The sequence below is a fragment of the Terrapene carolina genome, unplaced genomic scaffold (genome assembly GCF_002925995.2).
Source record: "Terrapene carolina triunguis isolate 2854851 unplaced genomic scaffold, T_m_triunguis-2.0 Scaffold136, whole genome shotgun sequence".
In the NCBI taxonomy this organism is placed as follows: Eukaryota; Metazoa; Chordata; order Testudines; family Emydidae; genus Terrapene; species Terrapene triunguis.
The window spans coordinates 3,179,074-3,206,871 of NW_020664487.1; the positions used below are offsets into that span (position 1 = coordinate 3,179,074).

Sequence of the window (27,798 nt, forward strand, 5' to 3'; positions counted from 1 at the left end):
ACAAGGTGGAACAGACTGATTAGCATAAGTAGCTAACGTATTTCAAGGGATCATTTAAAGTGAAGTGGCCTGTTGCGGCTACAACAACACTGCATACATAGGTATGGCTGGCATGTGCATGCTGGCTTAAGTTTTTCAAAAGTGACTAGTGATTTTGGATGCCAACCTGAGACACCTTATATGAGCCTGATTTGAAGATGGCAAGCACTTGTTACTTTCTGAAAATAAAGCCCCCTTATTAATTGTACTGCAGTAGCATCTAAGACTCCCAGTTTTGGACTGTGACCCTATTGTAAAAATAGGTGCTAAATTGGGCATCCAAAACCAGTGGTGTGTGGATGTATCATATACACACTGTATGTATGACCTACAATCCCCTCCTCACCATGTGTGATGTGGCACATGCAAGACACATCTATGCCCAATATACAAGGAACACATGCATCTCTTTATCTACATAAATAACACACAACTCCATTATGTACAGCAGCCTACGCTTTCAGAAGTGACTAATGATTTTGGGTGCCCAAAGTGAGACACCCTGATGGGACCTGGTTTTCATAGCATGGCTCCTGTAAGGTATCTCAAATTGGGCACCAGTTTATTTTGGGAAAAATTAGGGGTGCACAGGTGTGTGGGTATATATATATATGGGATACACTATGTTAGGGTCACATGCATGCATTATATAGATGTCTGTAGGGCATAAATATATACATATATAGTGTGTGTGTATATGAGCTACACAGTGTGAGGAATATATGTATGCATTATATAGATGACTAGTGGGCATGTATATATATTTTAGTGGTTCTCACCCTGCGGGCCAATCAGCACACAGCTACAGCCCATGTGACATCCTTGGGGCCACCCAGGTAGTATATATATTAGGGTGACCACTGTCCCAATTATATAGGGACAGTGCTGATAGGGTTTTGTCTGATATAGGTGCCTATTACCTCTCACCCCGTCATTATTTGTCACACGTGCTATCTGGTCGCCCTACTACATATTGTGTGGCTGTGGCCCACGTAACACGTGGAGAGCTGCATCTGCGGCCCACAATGGTAAATAGGTGAGCACCAGCGATCTATGGGACACACGGTGTTAGGGAACTATGCAGGCACTCTATAGATGTCTACAGGGCGTAACTATATACATGTATACAGGGGACCCAGCAGCATAAGGGACACACGCACTATATAGGTGCCAGAGGGGTAGCCCTGTTAGTCTGTATCAGGAAGAAGGACGAGGAGTCCTTGTGGCACCTCAGAGACATTTATTTGGCCATAAGTTTCGCCCCCGAAAGCGTGCGCCTGATATAGGTGCCGGCGGGGCACATATACCCGCTATAGGTGCCGACGGGGCCCATATACCCGCTAGCAGGCGTGTCTATAGGGGACACAGGGCCGCACGACCCAACTGGCGACAGGGGCTGCGTGTTTCCCCCCTCAGCCGCGGGCGCGGGGCGGAGCAGCGCGGGAGGCGGCGGCAGCCGGCCCTTCTTTCCCCGCCCTGCGGCCCGGGCCGCGGCTCGCTCTCCGCCTCTCCCCCCCGCACGAAGCGTGTCTCAGCCCGGGGGCGGCAGCGGCAGCAGGGCCGGGCTCCCCTCCCGCTCCCCCCCGCACAGCGAGCCGCCCGCCCGCCCGCCATGGAGACATGAGCCCCGCGGCCCGCCGCAGCCGCCGCCTCTAGCATGGCCCGGGCGGGCAACTAGCCGCGTCCAGCAGCGCCCTCGCTCCGCCAGCATGGGCTTCTGATGGGCCAGCCCCGACCGGGAACCCGACAGCTCCGCGGGGGAGGTGAGCGAGCCCGCCCGCCGGCCCGCGCCGGGGTCTGCAATGCGAGCCCGCCCGCCCGCGCCGGGGCACGCTGCTTTTGTTCGGGGCCCTTCCGCGCCGCTCCCAACAAAGCGGGGCTGTTCTTTAGGAGACGTTTGCATTGCCTGGGGCAAGGGGTCCTAGCATCGCGTCGCGTATGTGACACACACACAGACCTGTTTGCAGGCAACGCTGAACTAGATAAGTGATAGTGTGGTGTTTATTGTGTTTGGCTCAATAACCCATGCGGCTACCAACCGATGGAGTCGGATAGACAGAGTCTGCCGTGTGTAACGTGCATACCCCTACATGCAAAAAAATCTGTACATCATCATGCACGTTTGTATCTGCAATAGCCTTCTTCGTACAGCATGCTGCAAATATCCTGGTTTCAGTGTTTATAGATGTATCAAATATATGTTTCTAAACAATGTTTGCCATTGTTATTGTTTACAGGCAGTGTGGGTGTGTGTGTGTGTGTGTGTCTGTGTGTGTGTGTGGTTGAGTTATAGAATACATGCTGATATACTTGTATACACCCCTTCTGCAATATATAGCATTGTTTGCAGCTATAAAGCAGCAATGTGTGTATATCTCTGTGCACCGGGTGTGTATATATTAAACTTTAAGTGATCTAGCTTGTGTTTACTTCCACGTGTAAAATATGGAAACGGTTACATGGAAGTGGCTGCATATGTAGATATGTTTTTTTTGCAATACCCATATATACATTACTTTGATTTTTTTTTTTTATTGCACGTCAGATACAATAAAGAGATTAACTGGGTGTATTTCAGTTTGTGTGCAAGTGTTCACACTTTTATTCTCTGTTCTTAGGAGTAATATTTCTAAATAAAGTGTTAGCCCAGTCCTGTAAGACACCAGGCCCTTCCTGCAAGATGCTCAGAGAGTCCTCAACTCCTGGGGGAAACTGAGGACACCCAGTACCTTGTATGGACTTTTTATTTGTAGGTCCCCAGTCCTGCAACAAGCTCTGTTTTGGAGCACTGCTGCACCTGCACGGTGCTCCATTGAAGTCATTAGGGCACCATAGGGGTTCAGGGGGCTACCTGAGCAGATAGCTCAGTGGTTTGCACATTGGCCTGCTAAACCCAGGGTTGTGAGTTCAATCCGTAAGGGGGCCATTTAGAGATCTGGGGCAAAAATCTGTCTGGGGATTGGTCCTGCTTTGAGCAGGGGGTTGGATTAGATGACTGAGGTCCCTTCCAACCCTAATATTCTATGATCTATGGTCAAGTCATTTCAGGATTTGGGGCCTTAGATGTTCTAAATATTGTTGTCCAAAGGGGCATAATTCCATTTGAATATTTGTTCCCAATCCTGTAATTTTACTGCAAATAGTAAGTGTCTCTTGTACTTTTGCTCCTGTTTTCTGGCCACATGGTCAGTTGTCCATAGTTCCGTCTGCTGCTTTGGGTTATTGTTGATTACTCTGTATCAAAAGTATGCTTTAAAAAAATTGCAACTGTACTTTATTTCAGACTCTTCTGATCTGACTGCTAAACTTGTGCAGGCGCTCTCTTGGATGTTTTTGTTTTTGTTAGTTCTTGCTTTGTTATATCAGTTGACGCAGTAGAACGGACCCCCCACGGAAAGCGTTTTCTTGAAAGAAGACTGACTTGCTGATGTTGTTTCATGTAAAACTGTCCCAGAAGGGATGATATAAACTGCTAACGTTACCTTAGGTTATTTCGTGCAACTGGTTTAAAGAAGCCTTTGCAAAAATTCTCATGAAAATTTGCCACCTTAGGGTAAAAGTGGGGGAATGGAGTTTTTTGCCTAAGGATGAAAAAATTAATGATGCTTTATTTGCCTGCTTTAAAAAATAATAATTACTTGCCATAGGCAGGCAGAATTTTGGAAGGCTGATTTAAACAATTGCTTTTCAGCAGCTGTATAGTTTATAATGTCCCTTTCCCAGGGTTTCAGAGGGGTAGCCGTGTTAGTCTGTATCCCTGGGGTGACAGACAGCTGCATCTCTGACATAGGCACAGGGTTTTGATTTTTTTCTAAACCCCTTTATCATATTTAAATTGTACAGAATCTCTCGGGCTATGTGGTTTTAGTTTTCCCCTTTCAAGCTTGGCTAATGTTTTCATTGTCATGGGGATGAGTCTGTAGGCTTTTGCAACCTTTAGCTTGATTGCAGTGCTTTGTTTATAATCACCTCGGGGATGTATATATGTGGCATCAAATTTTGCAACATACGGCTGGTAGAAGTTTAGCTCTCAGAAAGAAGCCACAGTACCTTATTCCAGACTTGGGGGATCTACTTTGGATCCCTGCTAACAATTAGATTTGCTTTTAAAATTGTTCAGATGCTTTGTAAAGGTAGCGCACAGTTCTGTGCCTTGCTCCGGAGCCTGGGGTTAGAACTCTGCAAAGCTAATCTGTTGGCTTTTCCCAATAGGAGTTAAACATTTTGGGGTGTGTGCTTTTAATTGCCCTGCACCCCAAATTGGGAACTTTCTCTTAGCTGGGGTTTGAAAGGCCCCATTAACAGACTGATCTTAATTTGGCCTTTATATATTCTTACAGATTCTTGCCTTTTGTATGTTCGAGATCTAATTTTAAACACCTTCTGAGACATTTGCATGAAATGTTTCTCTGCTAGTATAAATCCATTGGGTCACTTAAATGCCCTTTCCAAAAATATATTGCACTGTAGCTATTTGAAGGCGTATAGATTGCACTGCTGTGTAGCTGAGGCTAGATACTCTCCTGTGTCTGTTCCAGCTACTGCTGGAGGAGACACCCTGGTGAAGGCCTTCAAGATGGAAAGTCAGCGGGAGGGGAAATGGCACCACGAAACCACTAGGAGTTCCCTGGTATCAGGGTGGGGTTAGTGCTGGCCCCTACCTAGGAGTGCTGTCTGGGATGGGGTCTGGCCAGGATGGCTGTAGGACATGCATATTAGTGTCTCCCAGCTGCAGCTCCTGCTCATGGAGTTTACAAATTCAAGCAATATCCACCTCCTAACACCTGGTGGGAACCATGAAAGGGGGGTTGTTGCAATAACACCCCCTCTCTTCTTTTGGGGTGAATCCACGTGGGGCCTTGCTGGTAGCTAGAGGTTTAATATTGTAAACACTTTGGGGTAGCAACTGGCTTTTTGGTCTGTGTTTGGTATGATGGAGTCCTGGTCCATGGCCCCTAGTGCTACTGCAGTTCACGTTGTTAATAACTAAGTCTCCATTGCAAATATCCGTGTATCTGGCCTTTGGTTTACAAAAGGGCTTTTTGAGGGATAGGGAAGGGTGAAAGTGTAGGGATGGGCTGGTTTGGGTCAAAGTGGCAATGGCTGACAGATTTTGTATATAAGAATCCAGCCCAGATTGGAAGGGACAGAAAGGTATTACTAATGATTCAGTGGCCTAGGTGAAATGAGATTGGTGGTCGCAGTTCAACTCGCAGCAGACAAGTCTCTGGTTTGAAGTAGGTGCTCAGATCCTATGTTGATGAATGTGGTGTATATGCCTAAGTAGAGCCAGATCTGGTGGTGGTGGCCTTTCCATTCTCACTGTCCCTTTTGCTATCAGTATCTGAAGAGGCCAGTGATTAAATGTGACCTACGCAGCAGGGCTGCACTCAGCAAAGTTAAGGCAAGTGAACTAAAGGTGTCACGTCAGTGCACATGAAACTGTGTGGATGCTTTTATTCAGGAGTAAAGGGGTCTTAGTTCTCTTTAACTTAATCCTCCTTTGGGACTACTCCATTATGGCTTGTGCAGAATGCAGCTGCCCTCTGGATGAGAGCCACCACTTAACAAGAGTTGGTCACACCTGTGATCTGTACTGATTAACCGTTGGTTCCAAATGCTATTTGAGGTACAGGTTTTAACCTGTATATCCTTAAATGGGTTGTGTCCTGATTACCTCAGAGACTCTCTCTCCTTGTTTGATCTCAGCACTCAGCAGCCACGGTATTATCTGCTGAAGTCATTGATGGGGCTGGCCACTGGGCTGTTTCTATGAGGGGCTATGACTTTGGAATTCACAAAGTCCACATTTATTGATCTTAAGCTCTTTCTCTAGGCTTGAGTGTTGGGCAAAGTCTTGGTTTAGAGGGGAATCATCTCAGTGGGTATTTTAGTTTGTCATTATATAGTTCTTAATGATATATTTTGTACATGTTCCCAGAACTCTGGATTGGATAAATGGACCATAAAGATCCAACTATCTTTTCACTTTTAGAAGAGCGTTGTCTGGGTCTGGGTTGAGGCAATAGAAGAAAACATACAGGTACATATGCTGTAGCTGTTCCGTGAACAAATAACTGGCATCGGTCTCTGGAGCTGGCAATCTGGCATCTTTAACTAGCACTTCAATGCAATTTACCTGCATATTTTAATAATGTTTTTCTTAGTTACTAAAATAACTCAAACTGTACAAACAATCTCTTTAAAAAGATCTGATGTTTTAAAATACATTTCAGAACTGTAAACATGCTTTGAGTTTTAGTGTCACTAATTTTGTTTAGACACTTCTTTTTTTTTATTTTAGGATAAACTTTCAAAGACGTTAATGGCAATTGGGCACCTAACTGCTCTTCATGCCTTTGAAAATCTCCCACATAATTGTTTTCTCCCCTGTCATCCTCCTGTTCTTGAGGGCTGGGTCTTCTGGTGTCCCTCGGTTGCCTGGTTTCCAGTGCACTTTGTGCTAGTGGCAGCGATGAGAAACAAAAAATTATACTTACTCCCACAACTGAGAAATGCTAGTTCAGTGGAACTCAGCAGCTCAGAATCCCCCATGGGAGCTTTTCTTCCACGGAAGAATCCTTCTCTTTGCATGTCTGCACCTAACCGTTCACTGTGGCTCTGGTTACTAATCTTGACCTGGTACCAGACTTGAGTCCTTAAAAGCATGTATCTTTACAGGTTTAATCCTTTTGATTTACTGTATTCAGCTGCTTTTAGAAACCGAATATTCTGGTGGATAGAGCACTGGAGTGAGACTCAAAAGACCAGGGTTCTATTTCTGGGTCTGCCACTGGCCTGCTGTATGACCTTGGGCAAGTCACTTCACCTCTGCCTGCCTCAGTGTTTGTACAGTCTTTGAAAAGTGTTTTGAGGTCTCCTGATGAAGCACTATGTAGGAATTGGGTGGTGGTATTATTAAAGATATGTGACCTGATTTACCTTGCACTTTCACCTGTGTAACTCAGGAGTTCATCTGATTTAGAGAGGAGAATCAGGTCCATGTACTGATTTATTTTCTTTACCTCTGATTTTTAATTCTTGTAGTGAAAGTTCAGTTTGTCCCTTATTTTCTGTGAAACTTCAGATGCTGCACTTCTTGTACCGAAGGTATTTCAACTACACCTCTACCCCAATATAGCGCGACCCAATATAACACGAATTCGGATATAACGCGGTAAAGCAGCGCTCCGGGGGGGCGGGGCTGCGCACTCCGGTGGATCAAAGCAAATTCGATATAACGCAGTTTCACCTATAATGCGGTAAGATTTTTTGGCTCCCGAGGACAGCGTTCTATCGAGGTAGAGGTGTATAGGGTATGTTTCAAACAAACCTAAAACATATAAACCATTTTGCATCGAAGCTGCTACTATTCCGAAGTTCTAAAAAGCTGATGAATATTTTGCCATAGGTGCTGGTCATGAAAACTTCTCTGCCAGATTTTTTTTACACCAGAAAGTGTTAAATTGAAGAAATAAGTTGGGTACTTTAGAAGTGCACCTTTTATTGGTGGCCCTATTTAGATTTTTTCCCCCCCAAAACAGTGTGTAAACAGTAGCTAATTCAGTATTAACAACTCCATTTTACTAAAGAGGAGACAGAAGGTTTTAATGATTTTTCACAAGCTCACACGCAGCACTGGCAGAGCTGGGATTAGCCCTCAGAAGTTCCTGGCTCTGCTCAGGCCATTAGCTCAGGGTGCCCCTTCTGCTCATTGCCAAATTCTGAAGGGCAGCAGAACTGACCAGATGCTTGTAAATTTCACTGGGGGTCTTGGAACAAAAGATCAGGGGTGGGGATTGAATTGTGGAGGGCAGCCCTGTTCTTTCACCCCATTGTCCACCAACCTCAGCAGTGGAGGACTGCGGCTCTGCTCCTCAAAGGTGGGGCACCTAAATACCTTTGAGGATCTGGGCCCAAGTCCCTTCTGCTGCTGTCATTGGCAAGTAGATTTTTCAGGCGGTGACTATGACCTAATCATCATTCAGTTTATGTAGTGATGTTGAGGTGCTTGTACTGTTCTTAAACTGCTTTTAGTCCCGTGCAAGGATAGTTTTGGGGAGATTGGATGCATGTTTCCAGTTGTCAGGGTTTTGGATGTGGTGTTGTCTCCTAACATTTCCACTGTACTAAGTGTTCAGCCGATTGCTAAAAATTCTACAGGGGGGGGGGAATGTCAGTGTAAGTTTGGGGTTTGCAAATATAGGTGTGGCTTTTTTAATATATATAAATACCTGGAAAAGGGACATTTGTGTCAGGTTTAGAAAATTCTTATATGATGTCAGAATAATTCCCATAGGTGGAGATCTGCAAAATTAATTTTTCAGGGGCAAAAGTAGTGGATACCAGGTTTAAACTGTGCTGATTCCTAATAGCTATCCATATCATGCTATTTTCTCTGGCTAGAGAATTGGCATACTGATGTTTGAATGGTAAAAGTCATTGCTGAGTATTTGCATTCTGTAGTTGGTTGGGAAGTGCATCGTGGGCATGAAGCCTGCTGCAGATTAATCATGGCTGTGCTGTAAGTCAGCATTTCTCAAATGCAGCCACCGTGGCCGCATGCGACCACCAGGGGGTTTTTCTTGCAGCCACAGCCTCTTGGACTGTGATGGGCGGGGCTGGGGGGGACGGGGGACCAGTGTCCCCTCCCCCATGGCTGCTAGCAGGGGTTGGGCCTTGCCCCCCTCCAGAGAGACAGAAGCTGGAGGAGCAGGCAGCTGGTAAATTCCTCACTTTCTTGGGTGGGTCTCGGGCTTTGGGCTTCAGCCCTGGAGTGGCGGGGGTGGGTGGGCAGGCTTTGGCTGCAGGGCTTTGGGCTCCATCCATGCAGTGGCAGGCTCTGGTTCCAGGCTTTGGCCACAGGCCTCACTCTCTCTTTTCCCCCCCCCCCCTTCCCCCATCGTTTCTGGCCCCCGCAGCCTCCCTGCCCACCTCCCGTCTAGGGCTTAATTTAATTTGCCCCCCGGCTTACCAGGGCTTAGTAAGTCTGCTGTGAAAAGTGATATTAACAAACATACAAAATATCACTTTTTACAGCAACAGACATACTAGCTTGTAAATCTTAAAAAACAAAACCAAAAAAGTAAAAGAAACAACAACAATAAAAAAAACATGCAAAGCGTCTTATTTGTGTTTCTATTCTGTTTAGGTCCAGTAAAGAATAGAGACAAGTGTACATTATTTTTATTATTGAGTCTGCAAAAACAAACCCCTACATGAAGAAATTACAATGTTTTGGACATATGTATGTGCATATTTATTTTTTTCCTAAAGTTAATTAAATATTTTAGCAAAAATTGTCAGCGCGGCCACCAGCAAGAGTTTGTGGCCATGCTCTGAAGCCACCAAAAACTTTGTTGTGAGAACCCTCATGGCTGGAAAAACTTTTTATGGTAATACCTGCAAGTGTTAACTCTGATCTCTGTCCCACCATTCAAATTCCATAATAATAATACTAGTAATTTATGTTCTAGGATTTCCAAATATAATCTGGTTGGATGAAACATGGTTGCATGTCCTAAAAGTCCTCTTGAACTTATCCTTGTAGCTGGCTGAAGGCAAAATAATGAGTGTCTAGGTCACACCTGCCTGATTACAGGGTTTGGAGGATTTTTTAGACCCTCCCTCAGGAGTTTTGGTGGGGCCAGAGATGTCAGAGCCACAAGTACTGTAACCATGTAACTGGTTCTGAATGGAAGAGAGGGTGAATTGAAAATTCAGGCAGGCCCCACAAAGAAGGCATTCTTGAGCTCCATAGACATCTAGTTTCACTGAAGTTAAGAGGGTTTTTTATTTTTTATTTTTTTCAACTTCAATTAAAAATGTCTGTTTTTTCAAATGACAAAACCAGTGAGTTAGAGGTGGATCAGATGTGAAGAAAATCTCAGGCTTCTCAGGTCTTTGTTGTTTTCCTGTGTGTTCACTAACTGCTGATGTTATTGATGTGCTGTCTTACTAACCATAATGGAAAGCTGCCGTTGGTAACGATATGCAATAAACTGGTTTAAAAGCTCACTCATGCGTAACATGTTACGGCAAATATTCAGTTTTGCTCATCAGTCCAGAGATCAGATGTTTCTTTTCTTTAACTTGGTAAGGGAGGTGCTGAATTAAACCATTTGCCAGAGGTTTTTCGCCTTCCTCTGCAGCGTGGGGCACGGGTCACTTTCTGGAGCATTCTCTGCACCTTGAAGTCTTTAAACCACAAGTTGAGGACTTCAGTAGCTCAGGCATAGGTCAGGGGTTTGTTACAGGAGTGGGTGGGTGAGATTCTGTGGCCTGCGTTTTGCAGGAGGTCAGACTAGAAGATCATAATGGTCCTTTCTGACCTTAAAGTCTGAGTCTGAGGTTCTGTGCCCTTGTGACATTACTATTACTTTTGCCTTTGTACCACAAGCCAAATTCGCTGCTGGTGTAACTGTTGACTTCAGTGGAGTTACACCAGCTGGGAACTTGGTCCCAAGAATCTTGAGGGTTTGCTTTCAAAATTCAAACTGTATTATAAGTGCTCAGATTGCTCTCGGTAAGGACTACTGTCCAGCTGGTGGTCCCTGTTCTTGAAAGATCAAACTGCTATAAACAAGTTCACCGCCAGCTGTAGCGTGTTCTTTATTGGTGAAACAAAATGGGAAGCAGACGAGAGTTTGGAACACAGAACTGCACATGCTGCTGTAACTGAATGGATGGGAACAAGCGGCAACTTCAGACTGCACGTTTGCAAAGCAAGCAGAAGGGGAACTCCAAGACGCAAAGGCTGGCACTCCTCAAATCTGCAAAGTTTGCCTCCTCTGAGCTATGGCGTGGCATTCTGGGGATAGGAGAATAGTCCATGTGTTTTATTAATTACCCTGATCCATTGGTGGCCTCCTGAGACCTTCCCAGCTTGAGTAACCTGTGCAGATGCCCCAGGACCAACCAGGACAGGAGGGCCAGCTTAACACTGTGAAATTTGCACCAATTTGGCATTAGGTGTTTACAGAGAAGAGCCAGAACTGTGCTTGTACAATCCTGTATTATTGGATCATTTACATACTCTCTAATTGGCATCTTGTAGAGCAGGGGTTCTCAAACTGGGGGTCGGGACCCCAGGGGGTTGCAAGGTTATTACATGGGGGGGGGGGTCGCGAGCTGTCAACCTCCAACCCAAACCCCACTTTGCCTCCAGCATTTATAATGGTGTTAAATATATAAAAAAGTATTTTTAATTTGTAAGGGGGGGTCGCACTCAGAGCTTGCTGTGTGAAAGGGATCACCAGTAAAAAAGTTTGAGAACCACTGCTAGAGACAGAGAACACGTGATCCTTGCGGACAATTTAGCTTTGTAATACTGGGTTGTCTTTAGTTAATGATAGGAGGGCATGGTACCCTCAGAGCCTAAGAATGCTGTTCTATATCTACTGTACCGTATCTCCTACTTGATCTGTTGTGCCAAAGGTGGCTTATTTCTCATTTCCTTATAATTGTCTCCTCCTAGTGCCTTAAACTGCATCCTCATATTAGCAGTAGTCACTGATAGCTTTCTCTGAAGCTGTTCTGAGTGTGCAGAGCAAAATGTTGGACACGCTATGTGTTTAGTTTTGTTTTTAATAAATGTCTGGTGGTGATTGCTTTCTCTTAACATCCTGTTTGCAGTTGTCAAGGGGAACCAAATTATTGTAATTGCTCTGTGTGTGTGTGGGGGGGGGTGTTAGAGAAACAATATAATTTGTCAGAAATAAGACTTAAGAACAGTAATTTTTTATCCAATTTTGTTTTGTTGCTGTTCAATTATATTAATGACTGGCTAGAGCTGCAAAAAAATAGAGCTGTTTCTCAATCTGTTTCATGTGTATCTAGTTGCAGATATATTGCACTCATCTCCTTTGGATGGTTGTGTAACTTGTAAAGCAATGCAGAGTGTTTTTGTTTCTGAGTGTTTAACAAACGAACATCAAAAACGAGCATTTTATGAATGTGAAAGCCAGTGATCCTTATTCTAAATATACTACTCAATCTTTGTAGGTTTGATTCTCCTTATATCTACATCAGTGTATATCAGAAGTAACTTAAGTGAAATTAGTGAGTTAGATTGGTGTAACTGAGAGGTGACTTGGACTCTGCATCTGCTGCATTAACATGTTTGTAATGAGGGGAGCAATTGCCATTTCATAATGCTGTATGGTGATGGTGTTTTAACTTTGTACTTTTAGCATGTACTGAAGGTGTACGCTGTCTCTAGTCGTAATGAGCCACATGAAGAAAAACCGGTGCAGCTGTTGTCTTGAGACTGAAGAGAATGGGTTGCGTTGGTATAAGGGTGTATACAATTTTGCTCATTACTATCCAGTTGCCACCTCATATTTGCCTTTCATTGTGACTAGTACCGGAATAAAGTGTTTTTATATGTCCCAATAATTTTGTTGTTTCCTAGGGTTCCCTGTCTGTATCCACATGCAGTATTATCTATAGTCCTGTGCTTAAATTGTAAGCTCATCAGGGCAGGGACCGTATGTATCTTTATGTTTGTACTGTACCTGGCACAGTAGGGCCCCTCCCTGTAGGTGCTACCACAATAATAAATGTACATAATCCTGACTTTGCAGCCATGGCACGCACTGAAGACAGCCTGACTATTGTATGAGATTTGAGGGCCCAGCAATTGCCGGATTGGGCACAGTCTGATGTTATAGAAATTTACATCTCAAACAGCATCTTAGATATGTAACAACATCCAGACAAATAAAATAAGGGACATGTGGTAAGAGCCGTGTACAGCTCTATGGTGCAGTGTACAATTCAACAGTGTTTTGGTTTGTAGAGGTTCATGCAAAGCATTTTTCGGGGGTGGGGGAGGGGAGTTTAAATTTAATACAAATGAACTTCTGAGTGGAAGGAGGTTGTTTTGCTTCGAATGTGGATACAAATAAATCAAAACTTAAAAGCAAAACTCATAAAAAAATGAGCATTGGGGCATACATTTTGCTGCTGCAGCTAATCTCAACTGTGAGTTTACATGTTGCCCATAGTAAGCGGGGGTGTTTGTACTGCCTTAGAAGCAGTACAGGAGAAGGCATTGTGACTAAAGTTGTCACTGGTTTATACCAGTATCCAATTATTTCCTGTCTATACAGGCCAGCCTGTAGAAAGAGGGTGAGCAGAACAAAGGCAACTTTTTTACTACCGTCCTCAACAGTCCTGTCTTGAATACGTGTGGGTGGACCTGGGATTCAACATTCTCATCTCTAAAAACGGCTGATGCTTTATTTCCAAAAGTCTAGGGCTACTGCCAACCTTGCCTGTCCTTTTTTTAATCATTTGTAACACTTCGTCTCCAGGGCAAGAAGCCTTTGGATATATTTTCCCAGTATTTGCAGTTTTCTTGGAGATATTTTATTATATTTAGAACTATCCAGTTTCTGTTTTCTTGTTTTGTAAATGGTTATGAAGAGTTCTGTGGATTTTTGCCTTTTTGAAAAGTTTTCCAGTATGGCTATTTACTCCCTCCCCCTCCCCCCGACACTGTCACACTTTTTATAATAAGGGAACTCTTATAAACAGAAGATGTTTTAATAACTGATTTAATCAATTGTTTTAGAGTCCAACAGTTGTCATAGGTTGTTAGTCTAACTGGTTGCTTGTAATCTTGATTTATGACCATCTAGAACATCTATCAATGTGCTTATAGCATACTACTCATGTCTGTAAAATACTTACAACTAGGCTTGAAAGGATTAGATTTTTATAGGTAAATGTCAGTAAATGTTGTTTTCACTGTACACCCAAACCGGAGAAAAATATTTCCATTGCTGATTGCAATTTACAGATTGGCAAAGTAAGAAAAATACTGCTTGAAAGCTGACTAGTTTGATTTAAGGATATTTGCTTTGTATAGTTTGATATGTGACATAGACAATTTATGTTGTAATGGTCATAAAGCCAGAAGATAAGAGAGAAGTGAAGAGCCAGAGATAAGTGAAAACCTTCAGGTTGCAGAAATGGACTTTATTCTGTGGACACAAAGGACTCTTTGGAACTGTGTGTGATCATTATTCAGCCCCAAGTGGAGGGCGATGGTGCTCATGAGAGAGACTGTAAGGGGCCCTGAAGAGGGAGATGTGGCAGAGGAACATGTGGCCATAAGGGGGCACATGGAGAAGTCATCACCTCTAAATGACTTGAACCTCTAATTTCAGGGCAAGAATCACCAACTTACGACCTTGATTGGAAGAGAGCAGCCTTCAGAACAAAACTGAAGCTTTCACACAGCTGACTTTCCCCCTTTCCAACTTGCTAGCAATTCCTCAAGAAATCTGACTGTGGCCCTTTGAGCCTATGCTGAATGGATTAAGAAGCTACAAGATGTTTGAGCAGTGATTCAAAAACTTCCAAGATTTGGGGGGCAGGGGAGAGGAGGAGGAAGGAGAGCGATCAGTCTAGTTGTTAAGGGAGCCATGTTATTCTAACCCCAAGAAAGCGGAGGCCAAAATTCAGCTGGAGTTGAATGCTTTATAGTGGTCCAATCCACGTTGATCCAAGCTTCTTGAATTTCTATGGAGACTTTGTGGTGACAGATATCCAATTGTGTACAAGGGACTGACTTTGGGCAAGCATGTTTGTCTACTCTAGGCTTCCCCCCCCCCCCCCCCCCCCCGGCCAAATGGCCACAATAGTACCTCAGGTGCACGCACACACATATTTAATTGCATGTGGTATAAGTATTATTACCACTGGTGGGACCTTGGAAAGTGTCTTTCGTGGAGGGAGCTTGTCTGTTACGAATCTGAGCACATAAAAACATCAGAGTTGCCTAATGGACTCCAGCCCGACTTTCAGAAAGCTGGATTCAAAGAAGCAGTGCCAGTCTTTCCATTTGTTTCCTTCCCTTCCAGCCCTTTTAATGTGCATTTGGTCTGTGCACTTTGCAAAGCACAGTTTGCTTGCAGTGCTCCCTAATTTTTTTTTAAGTGAGAATATATCTGGTTAAAATGTATGTTAATTTATATACAGGGTAGTTTCAGCCTTCGGGCTCCTTGGCAAGTTAACCTTTGCAGCACTCAGAGCACCATGGGCATGTGCCATTTTGGCTTACAGGGACACTTTCAAGTGCTTAATTTTATTGTAGATTTTTTTTTTTCCCCTTCCCATTTCCAGTTTATTTGCCTCCTTAGTTTGGAAACGAAATGTCTCTTCCATTTGGCAAATTTTGATTTCCCCTCCTCCCCCCACACCTTCTCTTATTCCTAGTGGTGGCTCTAGATTCAACATTCTCAGAGGTATTTAACCCTTCTTAGCTGCACCTGGGTTTATTAATTCAGGGCACTTTTGAAAGCATCCCTGTGTCCTTTGCTGTGGCTGTCAGGCTATTCAGTGAGGTACACGTGTTCTCTGATCACCTGGTGCTTCCGTGCAATGGAGCAGCTGCCTCTGTATAAATCGTTAACCTCCTGCTCCTCTTCGCATCTGCTGGTAAATTGTATCGTCAAGGGCTTGGTCACGCTTGGTTCATTATGAAATATTCCATGGAAACCAAATAACCAATATCAGTCAGGTTTATTGCTAAAAGTCAATAATAGAATAGTACAGGAATAAAGGTTCAATATGATGCCAGTTTCCAGGAAGCTGTCCCGTGTAGCATTGTTGAATTCACCTTACAAAGAAGGTTTGTTTCCAAAGTGACACATTTCACCTGATGCTATTTAGAGGATGATTTTACAAGTTACAAAACTCTTTACATATCACTCAAATCTACCCCACCAGTTCGTACCAGCTCCTTAACTTGTTCTGTATCCTTCTTATCTTTGTTTTGGCTACTAGCATTTCAGGTTCTGGTCTGTGAATGTACCTCCTTAGCTTGTACCAGGGTAGGACATTAATGTATTTTGCCTTTGATGAGTTACCTATTTTCCAATGCCAAAGCTGACTTCAGTGAAATAAGTGAACAGGATTATAGAAAGGCTGATTCAGGCCATGTAACAGCTAGAAATATATACACAGTATACTGTTCTGTTGATATTGTGTGCTTAATGCATAGTAGTTATATGTGGTGTGAATAAAATATAACCCCAGCATGTATTAGTCAACACTCCCTCCCTCAGGTGTAGTGCCCTCAGCTCGGGGAAGAGATGCAAATTGCACCTTGTCTACACTCTTGGGGATGAATCAACCCTCTAGGGTTGAAGTCTGGGTTTATAAGCTGACCAATAGATCTCATTCATTCATGTATGTAGTTTGTTCATCCGTCAAAGATACAGCATGGATATTAATGGTTCTAATAGTCTCTATTGAATAAGTCGTCCAAATATCACTACATTACAAGCCCGCAATAGAATTATGAAAATAGTCTTCATATTGACATTTTGTTGTGGTTCTCTTGTATACAGTGGAAAACGGCGGTACAAAAAGTGAATCATGATCAAGTGGGTGTATAATAGCATACAATATATATTAATGCCCTTTGTGTAACTGTGTGTAAAATATATCTATAAAAATATACCTACCCTACATTCCATTACATACTGAGTGTTGTAATCAAAGAGAAATGAAAGCATGTATGATACAACCTGGTCATATTTGTGCTAAGCTGTTAAGACTCTCCAGGTTCATAGAATATCAGGGTTGGAAGGGATCTCAGGAGGTCATCTAGTCCAACCCCCTGCTCAAAGCAGGACCAATTCCCAACTAAATCATCCCAGCCAGGGCTTTGTCAAACCTGACCTTAAAAACCTCTAAGGAAGGAGATTCCACCACCTCCCTAGGTACCCATTCCAGTGCTTCATCACCCTCCTAGTGAAAAAGTTTTTCCTAATATCCAACCTAAACCTCCCCCACTGCAACTTGAGACCATTACTCCTTGTTCTGTCATCTGGTACCACTGAAAACAGTCTAGATCAGGAGTAGACAACCTATGGCACGCGAGCTGATTTTCAGTGGCACTCACACTGCCCAGGTCCTGGCCACTGGTCTGGGGGGCTCTGCATTTTAATCTAATTTTAAATGAAGCTTCTTAAACCTTTTAAAAACCTTATTTACTTTATATACAACAATAGTTTAGTTATTATAGACTTATAGAAAGAGACCTTCTAAAAACATTAAAATGTATTACTGGCACACGAAACCTTAAATTAGAGTGAATAAATGAAGACTCGGCACACCACTTCTGAAAGGTTGCTGACCCCTGGTCTAAATCCATACTCTTTAGAACCCCCTTTCAGATAGTTGAAAGCAGCTATCAAATCCCCCCTCATTCTTCTCTTCTGCAGACTAAACAATCCCAGTTCCTTCAGTCTCTCCTCATAAGTCATGTGCTCCAGCCCCCTAATCATTTTTGTTGCCCTCCGCTGGACTCTTTCCAATTTTTCCACATCCTTCTTGTAGTGTGGGGCCCAAAACTGGACACAGTACTCCAGATGAGGCCTCACCAATGTCGATTAGAGGGGAATGATCACGTCCCTTGATCTGCATGCAATGCCCCCACTTATATAGCCCAAAATGCTGTTAGCCTTCTTGGCAACAAGGGAACACTGTTGACTCATATTCAGCTTCTCGTCCACTGTAACTTAAAGGTCCTTTTCTACAGAAGGTTCAATGGAAGGAGGTTTGTTTATTTCTCCTATAATGCTAAGCCCACTGCAAACCTTGTCTGCTGCATTTATTAAAGACGTGAGTCAGACACCTCTCTTTGGGCAGCCAGAATTGTGCCTTTATTTTTATTTTTTACACTGCAGTCTTACTCTTCCATTGCATCAGTTGATCTCTTCTGAGGAGAGGCAGGGATTGGCCTGCCCTGCGTTGCCCTAGGACCAGTACTACCCTTAAAGTCTTATGCGATACACTCCCTCACTGACTGCTTCCTTCTGTTGCAAGAGTTCGACCTTTTTTCACCATCCAGGCGTCACTGTTGGGAGGAGAGGGGGCTGAAAGGAAGAAATGTTCTCTTGTGAGTCCATTGCTTTCTTCTCTTGCATCAGTTACTTCCCCACTCTTGTAGCTGTAGTGCCCATACAACCATAGAAACACCTCTTGCTGGGAGTGGGAAGACCAGTGGGAGCACTGACTATCTCAGAAGAATTCCTGTGGAGAGCGTCTCATGAGAGGAACAGTTGCTAGGTAGGAGATACTGGGTCAGGGTTTCTTTGTGCAAAATTCAAAGCGTGATGTTTGGAAGAAGAGGTTAGGCAAGAATGAGAGACTGGACTAGAGTGTGGTGAAATCCATTTGTGCTGTAAACATTGTTGGAGTTGGTGTTTTGGTCCTGATCTAGGAAAAACAATTGACAACTGCTGATATAAACTAACTTTTTTCAAAACTCAGCCCAGAAAAGAGTATAGATTTTGCTCTCCTTAGAATCCAAAGATCTGCCAAAGTGTGCGCTCCTTTTCTTCTGAAGGATGGAATCCAGCCTTAAGTGCAAAAAATCTCTAAGGGTCCCAAACCTTCCGCCATTAGAGTCAATGGGATATTTGCCATTAACTGTGATGGGAACAGAATCAAGCCCTGTGTTATCAAAGCTGACTGGTATGACCTGAATTGTGTATATTAAACAAAATAACCGGAGGTGTAAAATCCTGAAAGATTGATTGACTTTTGCTTGAAATCTCTAGCCCCTTTTGATATTTTATGTCTGGAGTTTAAGGCCTGGCTAATTACGTTTTCTGTGCTAGGAAATCAAGGTATGATATTCACAAACATTTTAAATAAAGGGACATGATGTTCAGGGTAAAGGTCATTCGTGCTTCTTGTGAAGCATGCGGAGAAAGGACCTCTGTGCCTCCCAAACAGCCCTTGGAACTTGATTTCTGTTCCCAGGGCTCACACCTTCGGTAATGCTGTTTTGAGGTATAAGAACAGAGTTTAGGCAGTGCTTTAGGGGGCTGATCTAAAACCCATGGAAGATGGTGAAGTCTTTCCATTGACTTTAGTGGGCTTTGGATCAGATCCTAAAAGCCTGCTTGTCCCATCCCCCGCCGCCTCATTCTCTCTCTCTCTCTCCCCCCCACCCCCATGTACTTATTTTATCTCCTATAAAGTTAAGTGTTCACATAAGCCTTTAATTACAGTCTTTTCCAATTATGTACCCTACAGTGCAGTTTGACAGGCTGCGGTTGATATCCTGTTGGATGTTACCCAGCTAGGATTACCTGTATAAAGAATGTTTCATTACTTAACAGTTACGTAGCAACTGAACTCCTAAGGGTCTAATTGAATTTGAAAATAAGTTATGTCCAGCTTCTGTGCTGTGGAGTCCATGAAAAAATCCAATTTTGAGGGCTTTATTTAGGAGTTGTGGAAAACCAATTTCTGTGACATGGGAGCTAGTGTTATGTTTTACCTGAATCTGTTTGTAAGGACCAAATCCAACCTGTGTTGAAATCAAAGGGAGTATTTCTATTGGCTTGTTTTAATTGCAGTTGGATCAGGTCCTAAATTATTGTAACATGTGTCGGAGAATAACTCTCTGCTTCCACACATGCTTCCTAAATGTAGCCATCACAGCCACCAATATAGGAGGCTAGATTCTCCCCTGCCTGGACCCTTGTGTTGTCACGCACACCTGTGCGAAGTGAGTGTCAAAGACCATTATTCTGACTTGCTGGTGTTTTTACACCCACTCTGTGCAGGTGCGAATGACTGTGAAAGGCAAGGGTGGATCAGGCCCCAGATCTGTATATTTGGAACCAACAGTTCCAATTCTGCACACCTTGAATTCGGAGGGAGTTTTGCCAGTGGGTGTGGGATTGGACCCCATCCGCGTGAATCAAGTCTACAGGCCTGATTCTGATCTCTCACTAGTTTTACAGCTGGGTAATTCCAGTGGAATTACTCCTGATTTATCCTGGCCTAAGTGAGGTTTGTTAGTGTCTCCCCCTGAGAAGAGGTAAAATGAAAAGTACATTCTCTGGCATTGTTCCATGTGGATAATTTCTATAACAGGGCAACTTCACTTCTGCTTTTAAAAGGTAACTTTTCCCTGTGAAAATGGGAAAGGGGTATTGCACTTTAATAAAGATTTATTCCATGTAAATCCTCAGCTGATCCATTAGAAGCCAATATCAGGTATTTTTCATAAATTTTTAAGTATTTTGAATCCATTTAGAATATTCACTGGGAACTTGAATCTGGAAATCTCTCCATCCATTGTCACTCTGGTTCGTTACTCTAGTATTAGGCTGGCATAGGGTTGGCTAACAAGCTGCGGGGTTTGTTTCGTTCACTTTGAAGCACTTGTTTTGGAAGAATCTCAGAAGAGGTGAAATTCAACCTATGCACAGAGATCACACAAGGTATATACATCACTTAAACTGTACTTGAGGGCTTAAGTGGGATTGAAGTGATGTTTAAGCCTTGTGCATAGCCCAAGTGGGGTGTATGGCACCTCTTAAGAATTGCAGGAATCTTAGCAACAGATTAAAAACTTTGTTTAGTCTCCCTTAAATTTGTGATATAGCATACTGAATCTGCCTTTAAAAAAAAAAATTTTTTTTTGGTCTGAGGGAATCCATTTTCTCTTGTCACTTCTACCTGTGCTTTTACATTTGACAGAAATAGTAGCAGGTTATCTTATTTACTGTAAAATTTGACAGAAGCATGAACTACGTTATTCATAAATCTAAGAACTGCAGTCTTTGTAAACAGCCTGGCCAGGAGTTGGCCAGCCTCCTCCGTATTATGTTTCAGATTTCACAAGAGAGCACACAAGTAGTTCAAAGTTTAAATACTTTCCCATGGACTTATATTTGCAGCATGAATCGTTTTGCCTAAGTGACTTAGTACAATCAAGAAATCTGTGCTTACAAAAAGTGGCAAGTGATATCTAGCAGACTTAAATAACAGACTTAAATCTTTTTCCCTTGAAAACATCTTTTCTCTGATTCAACTATATTAAAGGGTCCATTTAAAAAATGATGTGTGGCTTTTTTATTTTATTTATTTATTTATTTATTTATTTTGCTTAAAATTAACAAATAACATGTAAGTTTTAGTTCTGAAAGCTATTGAAGGAGAGGGCATGCTTCTGTGCCCCCCCGACCTTCCCAAGCCCCTTTTCATTCGTTTACTTGGTGCATTTGTGGGAAGATTTTACAAGTAAATGGGACTTGTGCTCCTAAATTCTGTAGGCTTCTGTGGGGAAAAATTTCCTCCTTGATTATCTAGATTGCAGGGCATTTATGCCTTTTCTATGCTAATGAGTTTTATATAGATTCCCACTAATGCTTCAGCTGAACTGGTGTTAGTGATGGGTGGCTTCAGGTTAGCAGAGCCAGTAGGGCTAACACAGGTTCAGCTGCCTTGGGAGAACACTGGTGGGATTTTTTGTATTTTAAAAATATTCCCTAGTGTAGACATGGCCTTAAAAATTGACATGTGCAGTCAAGTTCCCCTCCACAGTTGTTGAAGCTAACCTACTTTAATTACATCCAAGAGTAGCTTTCCTGTCCTCCTAGGTATCATTGCAGGGTATGTGAAGCCAGTTGCAATTTCTGTGAATTACAAACCACATTATGGGTAAAACTTTCAGAAGTGCTGAAGTGACTTAGGAATCCAGCTGACATCGGGTGTTTTGCCCTTGTGGATCAGCTTTCAGGATCTGTGCCTAAATGCAGTAGTGCATTATTTACAAAATAGACCATGTCTATGGAGCAGTGTGTAAGCAGCAAGACTTCCTGACAGTGGATCTCAAATTGATACGATTTTTCTTTCTAAATATCTTCTCGATGGGAGTACTGATTGGTTAAAGCAGTTTGATCATCATGTTAACCACTGTAGGAAGATCCTAGTGCCCAGACTTTAATCCACTTTATGATCTATATAATGTTTTTAATAATCATCCAAAGTATTCGGTAGACGGAATTATATTTAATGCTCACTGCTGTTTGTCCTCTCATTTTCACTCATATATAATTTTTAAAGCATTCGTTTCAAATATTTGTCAGGGGCTGAATGGTAAATTGCTCTCCTCTTTATTAGTGATATGTATGTAGTTCCGTTTCGTGCAACTCTTGAGCTGTAGCAGTCTCTATTCTTGTTTGAAATACATAGGCCTGGCACAGTCCTGTCACTGGTTTGTATTTGCTTTTGCAGGTAGCTGTATCCAGTTGGGTGGTAGGCGGATCCAAGGATTACCATGAAGTTTTCGGGATCCCTGGAGAGCCAGAGATTGTGTCTCCTCCTGGAGACGGCGATCTCTAGAGAAGCTCAGATGTGGAAAGTGCATATGCCCAAAATTCAGCCCAATCAGGTAAAGTCTCTTATGTACTTTTTTTTTACTCTAAGGGGATATTTTCTGGCATATTTTTCAGTGAATAACTGAATTTGTTACATGAGAAGTGATCCTACTGCCTGGGGGAGGGAGATTAACCTTTAATTCAATGTAGTGACTAATGCTTTGTTTCAGGAACATACCCCAGTCTGAGGTACAGAACGTGCTGTGCAGAATACACTGTTAAATCACTGCTATTGCTTCTAGAAGTACACACACACTTTGGTTTTATTAAACTGACTCTGTGAATTGCACTGATAATTAATACATGTTTGCTGCTATACAGTCGATTTGAAAAGCAACTCAATTGTGTTAGGTTAAGTTTGACTTATAATGTTGTTGAAACCCTGGGCAATTTTCTGCATGAAGCATCCTGTTGTTGCTCTATGTGTTACTGCTGGCATTAGCTCGGCATGCGGTCACTCCCTTCTGAATTTTCTTACTCAAACGTAGGGCCTGTTCTGCCACCCTTACTCATATCGGGCCATATTCTCCGATAGTATATGTTGGTGTTACTCCATTGACTTCAATGGAGTCACTCCAGTTTACCCTACCTGAGGATCTGGCATGGTGAATAATACTCTACTCCATGAGTAGTCTCATTGATTTCAGAGTAGTGTACTACTTAGTGTATGTAAAGGTGGCAGAACTGGGCACAGAATTGGCCTTGGTAAACGGCGAGTTTCTGCTTGTGTTCTGTGTACTGGAAAAACCCCACCTAGCATATTTATTTATGAATGGCCTGCGTGCTACATACAGGTGTAGTTTGATTTAAAACAAAATATCCCAGTGTCAGGGTGAGGGATTGGACCTTCCCATTCTTTACTCCTGGAGGCTGGGAATGCATCAACTCCTGTTCTTGGGACTCTTTGTGGCTGACACAGAGAGAGCAGTATTGACGGGCTCTGGAAGGAAAAAGGTCCATCCTTGCTGAGCTTGGTACACAGAAAACACAGTAGTGCTGGCACTCGGTAGCTTCCATTGACTTCAGATATTTACCGGAAACCAGTATCTTAGCCACAGATCTGCATCTGTATGCTGACAATATCCAGGACACTTAATTACAGATTTGCCAAGAATTGGTTATTTGCATTCAAGGCATCAGTCATTCTTTGTAACAACTACTGCATTGTAAAATTGGTTTAGTACCCACTGAAGTACAGGTTCTCCAACCATGGCATGTTTAGGTGGTAGTGGCTGTTTGAATTCAATGTTTACACCTTGCTGTGGCTGTAGTCTTGCTCTGGGTCTTCTTTGGAACCTCTTTCTGTGTTAGTCAGTGGATATTTCAGGACCTTATCCTGTGAGGTTGACTTCAGTGGGGCTAATGGTACTCAGCTACCCACAGGATAGGTACGTATTCAATTACAGTGATTTGACTTTGTAATGTTTCTGGCCATCTGCAGGTATGAAAACGGGGAGGCAGTGTTACCGGATTCTGTAAAACATCAGAGTAGTATAAAGCCATGGAAACAGTCTTGATTGATGTTTGTGATACAGTACCTGCAAAAATCCTACAGTGTTCCTTTTCAATAGAACTTCTAGTTACAGACTTGAGTGATTCAGGTTTGGGATTCTAGTATGCCATGATGCCATTCCACATAAGGATAACTTTTTTTTCATTCTGATCGCTGAGTTAGGATTCATGCTTGGAAATGTTTACTGGCCTTGAAAAGATTTTTGTAGTGGTCCACCCAAGCGCTTCCAGTCTTGGTAGGTCATTAAAATCACATCATTTTAATTATTATCTTGCATCTTTCCATACTTCAATTCAGACAGGATTCTATCAGCTGGAATGCCAGACTGCTTTGACACAATATAAAGTGTCGTTTTCTAGCATTAGCGACTCCAGAGAAAATAATCACTAAATCAGGTTGAAATTTAAGCATGTGGGGGTAAAAATACATGGTAATCAGATTTAAATGAATAAAAGAGAGCACATGCTGACATGTAAAACTATACAATTTTTATAGATACTCGGTATCTGATAATTGCAGCTTTGTAGTGGTATAAAATATTCCTTTCTAGTGCTTATTGTTCATGAGACACTGGACTTCAGACTGTCACAGATCATTTCATTTTATCAGTGCTCATTTTGGCACGGTTTCAGTCATAAAGTTCAACCCGTATTATTACCCTAACCCCCCTGTTATCTGAAACAGGGGTAGTATTCCTTAGCAGCTATTCACTTCATTGAAAATGTTCTCAATAGCCTGAAACCTCAATAACACAAAATTGTTTGGTCTCACTTGACGCTCAGAAAATCTAAGATCCTGGGACTCTGTGGACACTTAATTTTCATTGCCTGTTATAAGTATAAACTCCATTTTGATGTGGTACTCTGGGTTCCAAATGAAGAAACACAAGGAAAATCTAATGATCAAAACTGAAAATACATTTCAGGGTTTTTTTCCGCTAATGAAAATTCAGCTAGGTTCTTGGCTGTGTTTTAAATTCTAACGGGGGGGGGGAACCACACATGGTTTCTAGACCTTTATTGTGCTAGAGTTTAGCTCCTTGGAAACAGAGTAAAAATAGTATATGATAAAGGTGTAACCATATGTCTGCAGCAGTTTGGTGGGCATTTCTGTCCCGGGTATGTTTTGGAAAGCCCCAGTCCCTGTATTGCTTTCAGTTTTCCTTCTCTGACTTGTGACACACTGACTCGGCCTATGTTTGGTAGCTCTAAACCAAAGGTTAAAGGGGTTTTTCAGTCTAGAAGAGATATCTGGCTTGTGTGTTTAGGAACACATTTTGTTAGCACTATTCAGTTGTTTGTTCACATAAATTATACATATAAACACACAATAAAATATATGTATATTGCATATGATGGTCAGGTGAAAGGGGAGTGACTGGCATGTGGATAAGATCTGAGAGATAAAGTTGGAGAGTCTGGTCAAAGGTTAGTTTTCTGGTTAACAAGTAACACTATGGCAATTACGTTCATGGGCCAGGAATTTTTTTTTTTTTTTTTTTTTTTTTTTTTTTTGAAACTTAATGCCATTTCATCTTTCTTTTTCCTTTCCCTGCTTGTTCTGTTCCTCTTTTTCTCCGCCTCTTTTTTTTCTTTTTTCCGTTCCTCATGAGAATGGGAATCCGGAGACTTCAGTTCATTCCCATTTTTTTCCCCCACTGCCTTGTCATGTGACCTTGGACAAGTCATTTTTAACCTCTTAATCCTTTTGCTTCCCCATCTGCAAAATGAAGATTATCATATTTACCCAACTTTGTAAAGCGCTGAGAGATTACTGGATGAAAAACTCTAAGTGCAAAATCGTATTTTTGCCTCTCCAGATGTCTGTTTCCAAATGTGGCCAAGCACAGAAAGGAAACTGTACTGCTTATGAATTTTGTAGCTATCAGTAAACTGGAACTAAACACTATCAATTAGCACTGCTGGAGACTTGAGAGAGATGCCTGCATCCGGTTTCCCGTTGGTGCAATTGAGAAACAACCCCACTGAAATTAGTGGAGTTACACTGGTTTTACACTGGTGTATCTGAGGTTGCACATTGGTCCTAATTCTGCAGTGCTATAGCTGCCCTTTAAGTCTGCCAATGCTGATAAAGGTTACTGCAGCTCGCAAAATAGCCGGGAAAGAGAAGGGGCGGGGGGGGGGGGGGGGGAGGGGGAAAAAAAAAAACCCCGGGAATCCACTGCTTTTTTTTTTTTTTAATTTCACCCAGTAAAATATTTTACCTGAATTTGAGACATGAAAATTGAATAGCATTGAGTTTGCCCGGAATGTAATAAGATGGGTGTTCAAAGGCACCTAAGGAGTGTTCAGTGGGGTTCTATTATTTATTATTTGTGTTGCAGTAGGCACCTCGTATCCCCAGTCATGGCCCAGGACCCCATTATGCTTGGCACTGTACAAACACAGAACAAGAAGACAGTCCTGGTTCCAAGGGGCTTACTATCTAAGTGTAGGACAGGAGACAACAGATGGAGGCCACAGACGGGAACACAAGGAAACAATGAGGCAGTACTGGCCAGCATGGTAGGCAGTGGTCTTGGCACATCAGCAGCCTAACTGTGGGCAAGCTTTTGGGTGGGGAGTTGGTCCGGAGATTTGGGCACCGAACTCCCCTAAGTTCCTGTGAAGCCCCAGCTGTAAAGTGTGCATTTGTGAGGTTGGAGTGAGGGAGGATGGCAAAAAGTCCACGTAGCTAGCCTGCCAGTGCAGCAATAGCATGTCTCCGCTCTAGAGGAGATCTAGGTTTGAGAGCAGGTAGGGAATGGGCCTCTGCTGGTGCTGGCTAAGATCGGGGAGGGAAGGGGAGCTTTTTTTTTTTTAAATCTAGATTTAGATTTAAACAATAGTGTAAAAAATAACAACCGCCCATACAAGTTCTAGGCATCTTAGCAATTAACCTTACGTCAGTTAATAACCACCTACTAACCTGAAAAACTCAAGTGTGGCTAGCACAAAACCCAGCCTTCCAGAAGCATTAAACAGTTGGAGACAGTAATAAGTTAGTTCAGCTGGTCAGTTTCAAAGCAGCAGAAAAGCCCCTTTCCTCCCTGACCATCTCCAAGCCCATAACTTCAAGCCTCCCCCTCCCCAGGTGTCACATAAATGGCTTTTTGGTTATATTGGAAATCAATTCACACCAACACCTCTGAATGTACTTAGCCAGTAGCTAATGGTCATAACTGGTGCTGTTCTTCCCTGTCTTATGGATACTTCCTTTCCTCTGCTGTTACTCATTTCGAGGTGGTAGAATGATGCCATCAGAGGCAGCACTGCCTCCAACCCCCTATAGGGTATCAGCCTTGCAGTTGAGTTCATTTGTATTCTGCCGTCACGTTAGTTAAAATGTCTAGAAGAGGGGTAGGCAGCCTATGGCATGCGAGCTGATTTTCAGTGGCACTCACACTGCCCGGGTCCTGGCCACCGTTCCGGGGGGCTCTGCATTTTAATTTAATTTTAAATGAAGCTTCTTAAACATTTTAAAAAGCTTATTTACTTTACATACAACACTAGTTTAGTTATATATTATAGACTTATAGAAAGAGACCTTCTAAAAACGTTAAAATGTATGACTGGCACGCGAAACCTTAAATTAGAGTGAATAAATGTAGATACTCGGCACAGCACTTCTGAAACGTTGCCGACCCCTGGTCTAGAGTCTTAAACCTTTCACAGGAACATCCAGTTCTACAGATGTGCACCCCTTGAAAGAGCATCCAAGAATAGCCAACTGCGAGAGTTGCCTACATGGAGTTAGATGAGTATTTGCAGGAAAAAATATTGTGGGATGTGCATGAGATGACCCCCTTCCCAGCCAACCTCTTTCCTAAAATGTCCCAAGTTCAATTCTGCAGTTCCAGTAAGATCCCTGTTTTTATACATCTCTGATATGCAGCTGATGATCAATTCACTATCTCGCTGCACTTGGGGAAACTGGGAACTAGAGCAGCATTTCCACTTGGAGTAGAAAATCCAGCCACAGTAATTGCATGGACCTTGGATTATATTAATAGATTTTAAGGTAAGAAAGCACCATTATCATCTA

The 27,798-nt window shown here is 42.7% G+C and overlaps 1 protein-coding gene across 1 annotated transcript in view; it reads left to right on the plus strand.

Moving 5' to 3' along the window:
* Positions 1-1,491: 1,491 nt before the first annotated feature.
* CCNI (cyclin I) overlaps positions 1,492-27,798 on the plus strand; it is a 50,700-nt gene continuing 24,393 nt past the window's right edge. Inside the window, exons 1-2 of the mRNA XM_026653268.2 lie at positions 1,492-1,802; positions 22,099-22,255. Of these exons, the coding sequence (XP_026509053.1) occupies positions 22,142-22,255 (114 nt within the window). The 5' untranslated portion in view covers positions 1,492-1,802; positions 22,099-22,141. The remainder of the gene's footprint in view (positions 1,803-22,098; positions 22,256-27,798) is intronic.